Source organism: Balearica regulorum, chromosome 2 (assembly GCF_011004875.1).
Source record: "Balearica regulorum gibbericeps isolate bBalReg1 chromosome 2, bBalReg1.pri, whole genome shotgun sequence".
NCBI lineage: Eukaryota > Metazoa > Chordata > Aves > Gruiformes > Gruidae > Balearica > Balearica regulorum.
The window spans coordinates 139,748,378-139,765,718 of NC_046185.1; the positions used below are offsets into that span (position 1 = coordinate 139,748,378).

General features: G+C 38.8%; 1 protein-coding gene across 4 annotated transcripts in view; it reads right to left on the bottom strand.

The window, feature by feature from the left end:
- Positions 1-5,225: 5,225 nt before the first annotated feature.
- The window catches only part of GLCCI1 (glucocorticoid induced 1), a 57,917-nt gene continuing 45,801 nt past the window's right edge, over positions 5,226-17,341 (bottom strand). For 2 of the 4 annotated variants that reach the window (XM_075746118.1, XM_075746117.1), the window contains exons 6-8: positions 15,195-15,405; positions 9,307-9,427; positions 5,226-8,246 (exon numbers count right to left, since the gene is read on the bottom strand). In XM_075746118.1, coding sequence (XP_075602233.1) covers positions 7,898-8,246; positions 9,307-9,427; positions 15,195-15,405 — 681 coding nt within the window. In that variant the 3' untranslated portion in view covers positions 5,226-7,897. The remainder of the gene's footprint in view (positions 8,247-9,306; positions 9,428-15,194; positions 15,406-17,341) is intronic. The other 2 variants (XM_075746120.1, XM_075746119.1) reach the window with 1 other exon arrangement.

Genomic DNA, 17,341 nt, shown 5'->3' on the forward strand with positions numbered 1-17,341 from the left:
CTAGATCTCATACCTACAAAGAACAACCGATCAGAAACATGAAGGTTGGGGACAGCCTCGGCTGAAGTTACCAGACTACAATGAAGTTTGTAATCCTGAGAGGAAGGAAGAAAAGCAAAAAGCAGGATCACAACCGCAGACTTTAGGAGAGCAGGCTTTGGCCCCTTCAGGGGCTTGCTTGGATGAATCCCAGGGGATACAGCCTTGGAAAGGAGTCCAGATCTGGTTGATTTTCAAGGATCACCTGCCCCACGCTCAATCCTTCCTCTCTACTCATCACCGTGGAAGGCTCAGAGGAGAAACTTATCCATGTGGATCAATATCTGGAAATGGGAGTAGGGGCACTGGTGTCAAAAAGGATGGAGCCAGACTTGTCTCTTTGGAGCCCAGAGACAACAGGCACAAACTGAAATACAGGAAATTCCATTTAAATGCACCAAATTACTTTTTTTCCTGTGTGGTCAAACACTGGAACAGGTTGCCCAAGGAGGTCATGGAGTCTCTGTCCCTGGAGATACTCCAAATCCAGCTAGACACTGCCTGAGCAACCTGCTCCAGATGACATTTATGACAATTATGACATTTTTGATCAAAAGGGTTATATCCACAAATTGACTTTCCGCATCCAGAATATTCTTACAACTCTATTTAACAGTCCCTAATCCTGAAGGCACGTAAATCTTTAGACATTTAGTTTCCCTCAGTGTGTTTCCACAGGCACCGCAAAGCAAACAAAAACTACACAAGTACCAAAGACCCCAGGCTGCTGGGATGCCCCACACGGAAGTACTCACGGGATTCCCAAACAAGTGGGGTTTTTTCCTGAGTGTCTAGTTGATACATTTTCTCAATTACTGGATACAAAACCAAATCATGCCACAGTGCTGCATTCAACAGCCTTTCGGTTAGGACGGCATCAAAGAGACAGATTGCAATCTATAGATGGCCTGATTTGGAGAACGAATGACACTTATCCAGGCTAATGCTCCTCTGGAGTATTAAGGCATCCACTGTCTTCCTAACCCAAAGAACATCCTGCACATACAAATATTCACATACAAGGTTACCATCCAAATCAGGTACAGGTAGGGCCTAGGCTGCCTTTGCTTTCCCGTTGCTTAGAAAGTAAAAACCTACCACCACCATCTTCCTCTCCCCCCCACCGCCCCCAAGGGTTTAGAATTCCCCTCCAGAAGAGGGTCAAAACAGAAAGTCCTCCCGAGAGGGAAGCAGATTTCTTGGGTACTGAATTCAGAAAGCATCTAAACTGCCTCCCTGGCATTCTTGACTAGGACAGAGAACATGTCCACTGTTGTACCCAACTTCATTTCATGAACAAGAGCCCCTGAATGAGATTGCAATCCTTAAAATACACGCATGTGCCCCACTCAAAATAAAACCATGCTGTGAAAGCCTGTAGTATGGTACCACGGCTGTACTGTCAGAGAGATGCAAAGGCTACACCTGAAACTTATTTTTTTCAGTGACTGACACCAAAATGCTGAATGTTTTTCAGCATTCACAGGAAGTAAAATAAATCAGAATCCAAAGGAATCACAAAAGCAGAATCAAGCATTTTTTTAAATCCTATTTTCTAAAGACAATGTTGGGTTTCCACAGGCAGCACCCTTACTTTTTTTAATTTTTCACAAGAATGAGTTCTTCCTTCCCTACGTAACAAGCCCAAAGATACCACCAATCTTCTGGAAAGGAAGACTCCCCAAGAAACCTCTGCATCCTACAGATAGGGCAGGACTATAAATTCTTATCTGGACAGAAATTAGGAAGGAATAACTGCATCACCCAGCCCTTTGGCACCAAACCTTAACAGGGAGTCTAGTTTCTTTCAGCTTTCTCCCCCTTGGAGAAAGAACCTCCTTCCACAAACATCTCAAGAGCTCTCAGACCTCATCTCCTCTTGCAGTAAGCTGTTAGAAACCCAAAATTAGTTAACATGACTGCTGCGCCTAGCAGTCTGGATTTAGATAACACTATTTACCTACACCTTATTTGCAGAAATAAAAACAAGGGCACAAGAAAGAGATTATTGTAGGTATTACTAAACATACATTGCCCTGAGCACACCCTATTTCTCAACCAACAGCTGTACCTATCACTGCAAAGTTTAACCCCACAATTCACTATGCACATACACACAAAACAAGTAATTTAAAAAAAAAAAACAGAACTGATTTTTCTAGAGGCAGTTGTTAGCTTAACTGTGCTTCGTTATCAAGCTCAGTCTCTAGTTCAAGGGGGAAAACAAATAAAAAAAAAAATTACACCACTTCCTCTTCTCCCAGGTTTCCAGCTCCCCTGCATCTGAGCTTCCAGGCTACAGCTCAAGGCAGCCAATTCTGTAACATCAGAACTTGTTACAACCTGCAATAAAACTGCAAGTTCTTAAAATGGGGTCATGTCTCTACCCAGCTTCAGCTGATTGCTATTCTTTCTTCTTGTCAATTGAATTAGGAGTTTAATTTGCATGTTCGCTCACTTCCAATGTGGTCTTTACTGAGGAAATGCTCTACTGTCTCAATCAGCATTTTCCTACCAGCACCACTTGAGTGACACATTATTTCTGTGACCTATTGCACTACAAAAAGACACCACCTACTCTCTGGTTTCTTGCCATCTCTGCAAAATTACGGTGTTATTGAGGAGGTGACAGAAATCAAAACAACTATAAAACTACTCAAGCACCTCTACTTTACTGGAGACTTCATTCATGTGCAATACAAACCAAAAATTTTCAGAAGTCAGAAATTATCTTCAAAGAGCTATTCCAGACAGTTTAAAAAAAAAGAAGTGTTAATTCCTTAGCTAAAAATATTGCAGCATGCTATTTTTTTTTTTAGTGAGGCAAGAATGTTTAAGGTACTTAAAAAGCCCTACCTCTTTAAAGTCAACTGAAATGTAAAAAGCCCAAAATAATCATGAGCCAGTAAGGCTTATAAAAACATCTTCTTTGAGCACATCTTTTGTAAAATCATCTCATTTTACACATACCAATACTTGAAAAAAATCCATCTTTGCAAATTGGCCCAGTACCCAATTATCCTTAATGCTAAAATAACTCCACACTTCTATTGTGAATTTATCTAGCTTCACTGTCTTAACTGCTTGAGTTTAATATTCCATGTCTGTTAAACTTAAGTAGCTCATTACTAAGTATTTCCTATGTAGGTATGTACTAACTGGAATTAAGTCAGTCCTCAACTGTTAAGTTTAACATCTTGAGCTCCTACAAAACCTTGCTATGTGTTTTTTCCAGTACCTCACTCATTCCTATAGCTCTTCCCTGAGCATTCTTCAGCCTTGTACAGCCTCTCCTGAACGAGTTAGTTTTCCAGGACTGGTTGCACAAATGCAGAGACAAGATATACATATCTTAACTGCACAGCAATCTTTGATCAAACGACTTCCTTTAGCCAAGCACCAACTACGAACGGCTGTACGTGTACATCCCAGTAACGGATGTACTTTCCCAGCTTTCACTCACTTTTTCCTTGCATTTAGGTTGTGGAAACACATTGCAGGAACTATGGTTATTTCCTCCCAATTGTGTAGCTTCAAATTTCTGTTTGCATGGCTGTATTTTGCATAGCGGTCCAGACTGTTTTACAACAGCAATTGATTTATACTTCTCGTAGTCATCTGTCCTTTTCAAGCTGCTTGGCTTTTACCTCAAGTAACAGATGAAGGTATCAATCCGTTACGATGGAGTAAGGCCAGGAGCTAGTTTGCTAACCCTCAGTGGTCTTCGCTTGCAACTGCCATGTCAGCCAACATCTCTAACCCATTCAATTTCTTGTGTTTATTTTGTATTACTCCAGGCTTATGTTTAAACTCTGTGAAGATACCAAGGCTCTACCCTTGGGCCAATATCTGGCCCTTCCCAAGAGCTGATTTCTCAGGAAGCCATAAATCATTTCCCTGACAGCACCCTGCTTCCTAAAACAAGCAGGTCACTATCTGTTGCCCCCTACCCCCAGCATATGTAGCCAACAGCTCCCCTCACACAGTCCTCCAAGTCTCTGAAGAATCCATTTCTAGAGCCATGAATTGCTAGAAAACATAACATTCAAGTTGAGGAAGATCTTTTCATCACAAAGCAGGGACACAAGGCAAAATTATTTCATTAGTTCTCTACTGTCAGCACTTCTTGGCCTGCTTGTCTTGGCTTTGAGGAAGACCTAGGCAGTGAATTACACAAAGCACGCAACTTGGAAGTGTGGCTTACGTGGAAGCGGCACACCACTGCAACCGCAACCAGGCGAGGCCTAGGTTCACAGGGATGGTAAAAAAAGTTACTTGTACCAGTTGCGTCGCATCTTTTCAGGGCGAGCTACACACTTTGATCAAAGTAACTCTTGAGAAGAGAATGCCCTCCCACACAAGGACAGCCCAAAACTGCTGCAGCCAAATCCATTTAGAGGACAAGGCAGTCACAAAGCCTCTCCTAGGAAGCCCTACAAGCTGATGATGAAATGGCTGAAACCAAGCCGTTTCTGACTGAAGGACATCACGCATTTTCCAAGCAGGGTGGGATACTACACCCTCTGAGGCTCCAGACTTCCAGCTAATGTTTTTTACATAGTCATCGAAACCTTGTAATCTCTGGGATGCTGAAAACTTCAATTTCCACTTACCGATAATAAGCATTAAACCATTCTTGCTGGTTATTGCCATAGCGCTCTTCAGTAAACACTGACTTTGGAGGATTTACATGTATTTAAATATTATTCTTCTTTCTTCCTCCTTCCCCCTCACCCCCCATCTGGAAAGAATTATTCTGCAAGTCAAATGACAATCATTTGACTCATACAAAACAACATGAAACCAAGACTGTCAGTAGATTTATACCACATCCTTTAGGGGTTTAGTTTAGTTTCACATAGTGAAACATCTAATGGCTTTCATAATTTTCAACAGATAACTTGAAATTAGCCATACCACAAACACAGCAGCGGATACACAGTCTAAAATAACACTTAACTGATTTTTTTTTTCTGTGCTCTGAAGAAAGAAAAACCTCATCATATGCAGAAATATAAATATGCTATTTTAACGCATATTTAAGCATTCAGCTATTTTTACATTTTTTTCCTCCCTAGAGCAGTGTTATGCAAAAATCAACAGATAACAGATAAGATTGTCTTCTTCTTGAAGACATAGCACACTAGTCATAAAGATACAATGGTTGACATTATTCTAGATGTAAATTTGGAACAATATTAAACTTTAATCTCATTCTATGGTGTTTCATACACAGTTTCCATAACAAATAAATGAACCACTGCTTTTGTGTGTCTGGCCCCCCCCCCCCTTTCTTTTTTTTTAACTGTAATTTTTATTTAAATAAGACACAGGAACTTCTATACCCAAAAAAATACAAAACAAAAGCCACACATTTCCTTGTGTAAAGCAATATTATGTGATAACTTGAATACTGTTCAGCACAGTGGCTAGAAATAACAGTACAACTATGTACAAAACTTTAAACAATATTTGACAAATTTCTACAGCTGGATGTAGAATACAATTGAGATAAACAACTGCTGGGAAATTTACATGGCAAAGCATTAGCTTCAACACATTTGGTTCAAAACCTTCAAATCTGCTAAGAACAAATGTGCAATTTAATTAATATTTAGTTTCTCGTGGAAAAAAATAAAAAGAACACATAATGGCATTGCAAATATTGTACAGAGTTCAACACTGATCTAAAAAACCACTCGTCATATCCCCTGGTAACCTAACACCAATAACTGAGACTACGATTTCTTCTCTGGACATAACCAGAGCATAAAAAGGTCATCATACTGCAATGTTAATCAAGAAAGAAAAAATTAAAAGGAATCAATACTTACATCACGAGTATTTTCTCCCCTTTATCTTCAGTCTATAAAATATATAGTGTTTTCACCTAGGCCTGAGATTAGTAGGGTTAAAGATGGCTGCTGTGTTTCAAGAAGTTTTTTCACATGAAAATGGTTAGAGACAGACCTCTCTCTCCTTCTATGTTTTCTGCAAGGGGAGTCAAAAACCAGCGGCTGTTTTATAGGCTGCAAATTCCACACTGTAAGATAGTATTAACAAAACCTCAGTAATAAAAGGAAACCATGCTTTATCTCCCAAGAAAGCACATATTTAGTGAGTAGTTATTGGTGGCTCACTCTCGCCCCCCTCCAATCTCATCTTCAAAAGAGGGAAAAAAATAAATAATGGAGCAAGTTTAAATGCTCAGTAGCTGCAGGCTACCAATCTCTTCAATTCCTGGAAAAGGTGAACCTTATTCTCTTAGGAGCAGACAGCATAAATGTAGTTCCACTGAGCTGAAAGCAATGGAGCAAGAACATCAAGTTTATTTTGCCTTTGGGGTCGTCTTTGTATCACAGGAAATTATCTCTGAAAGCAATGCTCCTCTTGTTCCAGCACAATAGAAGAGCACCACTAACCCGTTCTTGCTGTGTACTATTTTGAGAAAATGTCCAGCCTGCAAAACCAGGATTATTTTACAAGGATTTTTTTTTATTATTATTCACACTTAAGGAGGGGGGGAAACACACTTTTACACACACAACTTAAGTAACTGAAAGTTACGGGAGAAGCTTTGATTAAGTAACACGAACTTAAACCTATTGTTTTCCCCACCCCTCTTAGAACACCCACTTGCTACTTTTGGACTTTAATCCAAACACAATTACTCACTAGATAAATAAAATGCTTCTCATCTAACACTGCTTGACAAAATCTGAAAACCTATTTCCAACCAGCAAATGAACGAACATTTCCAAAAGAGAAACTAAACATTAATTTGACTTTTAGACGGTAACAGTAGCATTTCACATCCTTAACTGCCAACAAAAACATGAGAGGAAATCCCCATCGCCCCCTGTGAAACCTGAAAGAATTTCTGTCCTTGAACAAAAACATTCTTGTCTTTCAAAATCCTCTCACACACAACATGGAATGTTTCTCATGTACAGCCTAGTACTGAACACTTTATTTGCAACAGTTTAACAGTCATTAACTGAGCAACACCTGAAACCTTTAAATGCCACATTTTTTACATACATTGAAATGACAGTAAATGCAACAGTTGTTTTACTTGTAAGCACATGACAAAGTGATATACATCACAGATTTGCTGGTTCTCCTCATGTTCACCCATGTCCAGGGTCATCGTTCACCTGGATCTGAATGCACTTATTCCAAGAAAGTGGAATGTAATGAGGAAATATTAATGCATAAAATAAGGAAAGGCAAAAGAGTGATGTTCCCTCTTTAGCTTTGTAGCTGTAAAATATTTTATATCCCAATATGATATACATTCCAAGTTACCTGAGTTTACACTTCGAGAGAAGTACCTGAAGCTAGGCCATAGGGTGAGCACTGTGCAACTGTTGTGGCCATTTTTTTTTTTTTTTTTTTTTTTGCATTGTGTGTATTACAGAAGTTAGAAACATAAACACCTGGATCAATTGTAAACATAATCCTGAAGTACAGTATTTTCCATAGGACACAACACAGCAAGACATTTTCTATTCAGACAGGCAACTTTTTTTTTTTATATATATATAGAGAGCTTATTTATACTGTAGAATTTGAAACAGAACACAGGACACAGTACTAATCTGGTCAAACATACTATGAAATGCATAGTCTCCACTTAAAATGCGTAATGATATATGGATTCTGCAGGCATTACTGCTTTCTCACAAAGAATGCTGAATATGAATTCTGTCCCTGCCAAGAACAGCGTTGAGATACTTTTTTTTGAATGCTGCTAAGTATTCCATGGTGTTCTGAAAGGTTGCCACCTCATGCAGATGTATCTGAACTATTATCTCCTCAATCCTCATTTCAGGGCAGAGGCCTGCTCCACCTTGGTCTAGATTAACACATAGCTCTGAGGAGAAGAATGGTCTTCAGTCTGAATTTCTTGCAAAAGCGGCTGCTGCTGTTGGGACGGTTGCTGTACCGGGACCTCTGTAGAGTCCATTGTGCTGGTGTCATCTGACAGAGATGAGAGAGAGACCCGAGACGAAAGCTGCTCTACAGTCAGGGTGCTCAAAGCTGTGCTTTGACCAGAATTTGGAGAGTTTTTCAGCGTCAGGTCTGAAGCGGGAAGGAGGGGGCCCAGAAGTTTTACAGGACAGAAAGCTGATCCGGTTGGGATGAAATTAACTTTGTTTTTGTCAGGACATGAAAAGAGAGGGGCTGAGACAGGCTGACGAGACCTACAACAAGAAAAAAGATTATATACCTGGCCAACCGAGATGTTTTATACATCATGAACTTTGTGGTTCTACACGTTGCTAAAATGTGAATGACAAGGAATGGGATTAATTGGACAGAGGGGCAAACATCTTCCATATTGGTAGTCAGCTAACTATTCCACAGCATTAAAAATAGTACTGTCACAAAAATGACTTGATAATTACTGGATAAACATGCAACTTCCAGTAAGAAAAATCTGCAGTACATATGCACATGAAAAATGCCACGGTAATTTAGAATGGCACGAATTCTTCTTTAATAAAAAACAATGCAGCAACACCACATTTAGTCATATTAAATCCCTTCGAGAACCTCTGTGAAATAGACCTCTCCTCCCATATTCTGTAATTTGTCTGGAGGCTTCCTCCACAACCCAACATTGCTCCTTCACCATCCAGCAGGCAATGAATGCTGTTGGAGCAAGAAATGTCGCCTCCTCAATTCTTTCATCCGCAGTAGCTAAGCATGCAACCTTGACAGCATGTGCTCAAATACTGCTGGGTCTAGGGGAAAAAGACATGATGTCCAAGAGTTAAATTTCTGATTTCTTGCTCAGCAAAAATATTGAGCAAAGCCTATGCCATGAGTATACCACCATCTACAAACACTTTACATAGGTTTCATTCGATTTCATATGTTTTATCAAAATGTAACCTATGCTTGAAACTGCTAATTGTGACAAGGAGAGTTTTTGTTTTAAGGCATGAACATTTCAAGACTTAATAAAAAAATATATGGAAAGAGGTTTATAAATGCTTCGGAAATTACATGTACCTTATCTTTTTTGCTTGCATTTTTGTTGCCTTTTATAAACGCACAAAAAGAGTTCAAGCATAAAAGACTCCATTTCCTCTTCAAAACAATGTGAACACTTCAACTTCTCTTCTGTACAAACTCTAAGAATAGTTTGCTCCTGAAAAACTCATCAGCTGGAATAGTTTATTCATCTGCAGTTGAACAGGCTCAGTAAACAGGTTTACTGCTTTGCAGATACCAGCTGATATAAAAGGCATTACTTACGACATTTCCTCAAAGACCTTCACTCGCTCACATCCCTCTGGGGGCTCTCGTTTGAACATGTAGCTGTTGTTTGGTTTGGGAGATGAGGCATACTTGGGCAACGGTGAGCTACTCCCACTGTCTGAAAATTTAAAGCAGTTATATTACTAGAGATTGAGAGTGCTTTTTAATTAAATTCGACTTCCAAATAAGATGCCTTTTTTCACAATTTAGCCACTATGCCGGTCTGCTTCCACCACAACGCTTCCTTTATTGCAGGCTATTTCTAACACCCTTGTATAGCACATTTCTTCTGAATAAAAGCTTCAGTGCAGCAGTAATCTATCATATAACAACACATAACAGGAGGATATTTTTATCCAGGACACTGCAATCGGAACACAGCAAAGCTGTGATCCCAGAAACAAGTATGTTCTTTATTATGTATTTCAAAAAACATAAATGAACAAGGTACTATGCATAATACATGCAGAAGAATTATGAGTGGTAATGACAATATACCTTCTCACTGAATTATGAGTGGTAATGACAATATACCTTCTCACTGTATAAACATGATTACTGAAAATGTGTGTATACAGCATGTATCTTATTTTAAAACATAATTCTTCACTGGAATATTGACCTCATTAGTCTCATGAATAGTTCAAAAGTTGCAGAGAAACAAAGCATGTTTTTAACATGTACTGATACCTCATTGTTACAATGTCCTACCTTACTTGCTTCACAATTGTGAAGTTGTTTTAGTATCCAAAATAAAGCTTCCACAATTCAATTCTCTTATCACTACTAACTACGTGATACAGGTATTCTTCATAACTCTAGCTGTCTGCATATATTTTAATAGACACACTTAGAACTAAAGGCGTGAAGATCTTGGACACAAGGCAATAAGCAGATTTCTTTGTACCTCCCGGAAAATATAAGAAAGAAGGCTCACCTCTGGTAATGACAGAAGCACAAATGTTTGAAAAATTAAGACTATGAAAGGGTTCACTTTAAACACTCCTCTTGACAACATGATATTCAATGCATTAAGGAATTAAAGTAGGTACAAAAATAATTACTCAATCAGCTTCCTGCAGTGGCTTCTACCTTTTCAAAGAGCAACATCTATCTCAGGCTAGTTATTAGTGGCTCCCTAGTCTCTGCTTGGGCTTACAATTAAAAAAAATGAAATGGCAAGGTTAAAGAGGATCCTCCAACTTAGAAACACCTTACTTGGAGAGAAGTAACTGCTCTTGCTCTAGCTCCTTTTGAGTCTTTCCACCAATGTGGGGTACCTTACCATTTTTAAATTAGATACCTTTGTTTATTCTGCTGCTGTTCATGTGTGCCTTTTCAGCAACAGTGGAAAACTAACCAAAGTTTCCAGCACCATCATCTAGATTCGCTGAAGTGTATAAAGTTGTCTTTAACAGTTTGCAAACAGTAACTACATAAACATTTGTATAACCATGACTCAAATACAAAAGCTAATCATTAGAGGGTTTGAAACATCTCTGCTTCCTCTTACAACAAGACACAAATCAACTCAACTATCACACTTCTCGTTTGGAGATTTACTATGAGAGTAAATCTCAGAAGTGTATTATTATTATTATTATTATTCAGTTCTTTCCTGCTGTAGAATGAACACAGAACTACTATTTCCAGAATTTTAGGTGTTAACTGTATGAAGGCAGAAAAAGCTTAGAGACAATACAGATATTTGCCAAGCTGGGAGCATGATGGTCCTGTTGGCATCTTTCCACTGTTGGCCCACAGAGCTCATTCCAAACACAGAAATCATTAACAGAACCCAGACAGTTTGTTTCCTCCTTCTAATATTTAAAATTGAAGATCCAAGTTTCTATTTAAAAAATATGAGACATAAAATGTGCTACTGTTCATTCCACCAAATAGTGGAAAACTGGGGAAGTACATCAAGGAAAGAATCAAAGTGAATTCAAAGTTAAGTCAGTTCTTGGAAGATTTAGAGTCTTGTCTAGCCAGTTCAGTTTTCAATCAAGTTTTCAGTTTATTTAGCCCTGTCTGGCTGAAATTTTCTATATAAGACAGCTGTTAAACAAGTAAAAAAATTATACAATATAATTTCACCATTCTGTTTCTCTCTTTACCCTCCCTGCTTTAAAGCTTACCAAGTCGTTAGCTTTTCATTTTGACTTAACACCCCACACTACTATTTGAAAAATACATGTGGTTCTTCGGAGGCTCACACGTACAAGCTCGGTGTTGGTTCTACACGTACAGCAGCAGTGTGAGAACGGAAGGGTACTGGGAAAATAGGCCACGAGTTAAAGTGGTAAGAAGTGGAATTTACAGCTTAAGCCAGCCTCCACTTGGGTATCCTGTAAGCTCTTAAGTGCTAAACTGTCACATTATTAATCCTTAATGACACTGCAAGTGTGTATTTTCCAACTGAGCTATTTACACTGGGTTTTGGGGTTTGTTTTTTTTTTTACTTTCCCAGAGGCTGCAATGCGTGAGCCTTCATGGCAGAGGACACGTCTGCATCTTCCACGCCTCCACCAGTAGGGCGTGCTCTGCTGGCATCTTTCGACTAACTAATCAAATTTCATTAAGATGACAATGACTGAAGATTAACAGATGTAACCTCTAAAGTGAGTTTTGTTACCATAAGCACATAACAGACAATATGGAGCCTTATTACACAGAATTTCTAAACGTAAGTATTCAACATGGATATATTCTGTTATCTAGAAAATGTTTACAATTGTAACTGAACACTAAAAATACTGTTTTAACCAGAAGACTTAATACCACAAATTTTAGCTTGCATATATTACAGCAACAAAAGAGGCAAACTAAAAAAGAATGTGTGAAACAATTTTTTGAGTGACAAAACTTAATGGAAACAAGAAACTCTTGTTAGTGAGCCTTGGGATTTGTTTTGATAGGTTCAAAAAAACCTTTGTTTCTTAACACTATCCAAAGATTTCTCATACAATCTTCGTTTTAAAAAACTATGAATCAGATGCCCAGAAGTTAAAAAGTATCTTCTGTCCATCTTCATGAATGTGTTGCTTATAACAGCCTGCTAGCTACAGTAGGGATACACAATGCTACACAAAAGCACCTAAACCAAAATCCCTGAAAAACAGGTTACACTATTTTTGTAAGAAACAAAACAAATTTCAGCTGCTTATACCTTAGGATGGCTTTGAAGTTTCTCTCTGTCACAGCTTCTACGTATGCTATGTAGCACTCTGAATTATAGTCCCATGGACCAGAGCATTAGAAAAACAGATCTAGTGAAACCAGTAGCTTTAATGCAGCAAGGTAGTCACCTTGCAATATGCTGATACTCGAAAACAAAATCATAAAGCCAGGTGCCATTAAATACCTTCTCTCCCACCCTTTCCTCTCCGCTCCAATCAATACCATTTAGTATCACTGCTCCATTTGGAGCAGTATTGTGGGCCTTTTCTGAAATTTAGCTTTCACTTTCTTTTGAAAAATTCAATAGGTTTAGCAGCTTCTTGCAGAAATGTAAACGAAACAGCTGATACAGTCCAAAGAGCAGCTGTGAGGGCCTCAGGCCAAAGCACAGCTTTGCACAAGAAATAAAAGATGCTTTAGAAATGTAAAGCAGTGCTGTGTCTGCACAGAGTGCTGGCTCCTCTCACCGCTCATGTCTCTCAGTCAAGCTACTAACCTTCCTTTCCTATTCAGCAACACACTCAGGAGCATTCATAAAGCTGATAATTATATTTTTTAATGGTAAAGCCAAGTTATTCCCGTAGAGAGGAAAATAAAACCTCAACTTGAGAAAAGTAACAGAAAAATATCTTGGGTCGTATGTCTATATTTGCTTATACATATATGCATGTATGGTAAATGAATTTTTCAAAACTTAACAGGCCTCACAGCAAACTCACAAGAGTTTTATTCTAGCATCACAAAAACCTTTAAAATGAAGGTGTGAAACACTTCATGAGTTTTGCTTTATAAAGCAAAAAGTTGTCATTCCCTTATAATTTTACCTATGTCCCTCATTTTTCTGTAATTAAACTACTTCACAGATAACAGTCTTATTCAGAACAACTGGCCTGTGGGATCTTAATGATCTGAGAATAAAAGGTGCCTTTCTGACTGTACTTTTACAACCACTGAACAAATTACTTTCTGTTGGAAAACCTCTATACATTTTTCTAGTTTCTATCTTGTCCTTAAAGAATGAAGTTGTGATAAGCAGTTCAAGCTTTTGTCTTTCATAAGCACAGTATTAGGTATCTTACTTAAGCTAATTTAAAAATGCAATTATATTAACTTTATAAAGCTGGCTGTTTATCTCTGTCACCTATACACTACTACCAAAGCAGACTTTTGATATAAACCTAGCATTAAAGCCAGCCTTAAAACCAAAATCCACAAATAAGCATCTACTCATTGTGAAATTCAGCAATAAATTTTATTCCAATTAGCTGTTCAAAAAATCCAAGACAGGAGATAAAAACCCTTGAAAAGCATTAAGGTTAGATGCACTATTCCAAACTGTCTTCACTCAATACTGCCAATAAAATACCACTGAAAATTCCAATTACTGTGATAATTAAGTACTAACTGAAATGGAATTATATTTTCATTTCCTCGCTTTTTAACTTATATTTGTTATCTGAACATATATGAACAAATTTACCCGTCAAGATGTTTCCTTGTGTGCTAATACTTTAGCGGACATCTCTGTAGTGATTCAGTCTTGACAATACATTACAATTCACATGCATACCATAAGAAAGAAGTAGGGGATGGGGAGCTAATATCTCTGTTATTTTTGAAGCACGGCCAATTATCATGCTGAGCTAAGTCTTTTACTTTGATGTGGTTAACTCACACACCTCCAGTTCAGGATTCGGGCAGGTGGATTTGTTTTCCACTACTTCCTTTTAAATCCAAGATGGGAAAGCAATATTTTCCAGAAACCAAGAAAACCTATTATTTGTCCTGCTGCCTTCCCCAATGTTATTCCCAAATTACTTCAAGAATTATTAAACAGAGAATATTTACAGAAAAAGCTTAATCTCAAAATACTGCTGTCTTTAGCTCATTAGTAAATCTACACTAAATCTTCCTCTGTGAAACTTACTACTCTTAGCTTACACGTTTTACCCTAACACTGCATCCCTCCAAAGTCACGTTTCCAGCTGACAAAAGACTTAAGTCTAGCTGACCAGAAGCCTAAGAATAATTTCATTAGCAAACAGTTGTCAAAAAAAAATTAATACTACATGTTCTGTCACTAACTCTTAATTACTGAAACTCCAGTTTACTCTCTCTACAAAACCAAACGACATTTTACAGACTTGGAAAAAAATGCAGGATATTGAAATATAAACACATAAATTATTTAGAAATGTTGGGGTTTCATGCAACATACAGGGACGAATAATTACTCTCCATCAGATTGTTCAAACTCGTATCTGAGCTTCCCAACAAGTAACTTCAAGCGTAATGTAAGAGTTCAGAAGCAGAGTACTTTTTTAAAAGCAGTCCAAAACTTCATCACCATTTTCATCAGCAAGTAACTCACCCATGATGAATATATAGTCTACCACAAACCTTCTTGAAACCTTTTTTAAACATAAACATGTTACAATCTGAATTCTTCACATTAGAATCTTCATAAATAGTTAAGACTGTTTGCTGTGCTCCTCTGACGTATTTATGGAAGATGTTTGTGAAGTTTCACAAACAAGAGGGAAAAAGATATGTAAACAAACAAAACCAATTTTAAGATAAAACCTCAATCCCTCCACAACAATCAAACAAAAACAAAAACTGATGTAATGAGTAAAATGAAGGTAGTTGTAAAAGCAGGACATCACATGCCTCCCATAGGTTAATGTGGGCCATTCTACTCTCACCTTTATCCCGGTCATAGAGTAAATCTTCTGTTGAGCAAGGACTCCCATCCTGAGATTCAGGAGGGCAAAAGGGAGAGACGCACGGTGAATGACTGCTGCAGCTGCTGCTGCGCTCCTGGACAGACGGAGTCTGAGTGTCAATGCTTCGTGTACTACTACTACGATAGTGAGCAGGTAACGGGGCCCTTCGACCATCAGGGATATCCAAAGGCTGCAAGAGAAACAAGCAATTCAAGTTACAAAGAAAAGATCAAACTCCTAAGCAGCGTCAGCCTGTAGAACTCAACTGAAGTAACGAGGCAAGGACTTCAGAACAGCAAACAAGCCATTTTTGACAGAACAACTTTATACAAGAAAATGATGCAATGGGCAATGGATACAACATACATTAATTACACTGAAAGCTGGGACAGTGTGCAGGTGTTCCAAGCTGACTATACCCTCTTAATGCAAAGTTAACACCAGAATGCTAGTATAATGTTTGAATATTTTTTTCTGATATTTTAAAAAAGCGAACCTTCCCAACAAATAGGTCTCCAATTATACTTAGTAATACAATTTTCAGTAAAGGTCACTGTTATTATGAAGGAAAAACAAGTACTCTGACAGAGATCACATTTGGATAAAAGGGAAAGTAGAAAATGTCAAATACAATGGCGTACTATTGCCATAACAACCAATTGAATTACAATTACAAATGAAACCGTACAAGTTTTGCCAGTAAGTCGTAATTCTATAGCACACCTCTACATTCCATTCTTCACTTCTACAGGTGACCTCTGACAAAATGGCAACTAAGCAGATGATGCATAGGCTTATATAAGGTGCACAAACTTTGTCTTAAAGCAACGACGAGTAAGCGCTGCCTGCTCGTATCAGCCTAGTTGGCACTGGTCAGAGTGATCTTGCATCCCATTCTGCAATATACTGCGTAGACATGCTCATAGTAGTAGATTGGCAAGCTCTACTTACTTGTCCTTCCCAGTGGAAAATTAGTTTTATCTTAAAGACAGCGCTGCTTTAAATGTAAGAAATCAAATGAGAATTACAGTTTTGCTTAAAAGTGAAGAGGAAGAGATGCCTGCAAGATTTAAGTATCATTTTTATCTTTACTTCAGTGAGGACAGTATTCAAGCCATAGAGAACAGCTTAAATATTCTAGCTACAAAAAATTAATGTCTTTTTCCTCCTCACTTCAACTGACCTTTTTTATTTTATTGCTTTCCTCTTCTCCGTATTTCCCAAAATTATAACAGCCTGTTTCAGAGCCTAAAATTCAACCCTGCAACTCTCAAAGAGTTGTGGTCAATGGCTCGATGTCCAAGCAGAGACCAGCAATGAGTGGCATTCCTCAGGGGTCGGTATTGGGACCAGCACAGTTAAACTGTTTAAAGTTTATCTTTGTCAGTGTCATGGACAGTGGCAAACTTGCTGAGGGTGCACTTGATCCCAATGACACCAAGCTGTGTGGTGCAGTCAGCATGCTGGAGGGAAGGGATGCCATACAGAGGGACCTTGACACACTTGAGAGGTGGGCCCATGCAAACCTCAGTAAGTTCAACAAGGCCCAGTGCAAGGTCCTGCACATGGGTAGGGGCAATCCCAAGCACAAATACATGCTGGACAGAGAATGGATTGAGACTAGCCCTGAGAAGAAGGACCTGAGTGTGTTGGTGGACAAGATCTCAACATGAGCTGGCAATGTGCACTTGCAACCCAGAAAGCCAATTGTATCCTGGGCTGCATCAAAAGAAGTGTGACCAGCAGGTCAAGGGAGGTGATTCTCCCCCTCTACTCTGCTCTCATGAGACCCCACCCAGAGTATTGCATCCAGCTCTGGGACCCCCAACATAAAAAGGACATGGAGCTGTTGAGACAGGTCCAGAGGAGGGCCGTGAAGATGATCAGAAGGCTGGAGCACCTCTCCTATGAGGACAGGCGAAGAGAGTTCGGGTTGCTCAGCCTGGAGAAGAGAAGACCACATAGCAGCCTTCCAGTACCTAAAGGGGGCCTACAGGAAAGATGGTGAGGGACTGTTTACAAGGGCACGGAGTGATAGGACAAGGGGTAATGGGTCTAAGCTGAAAGAGGGTAGATTTAGACTAGATGTAAGGAAGAAATTATTCACGGTGAGGGTGGTGAGGCAC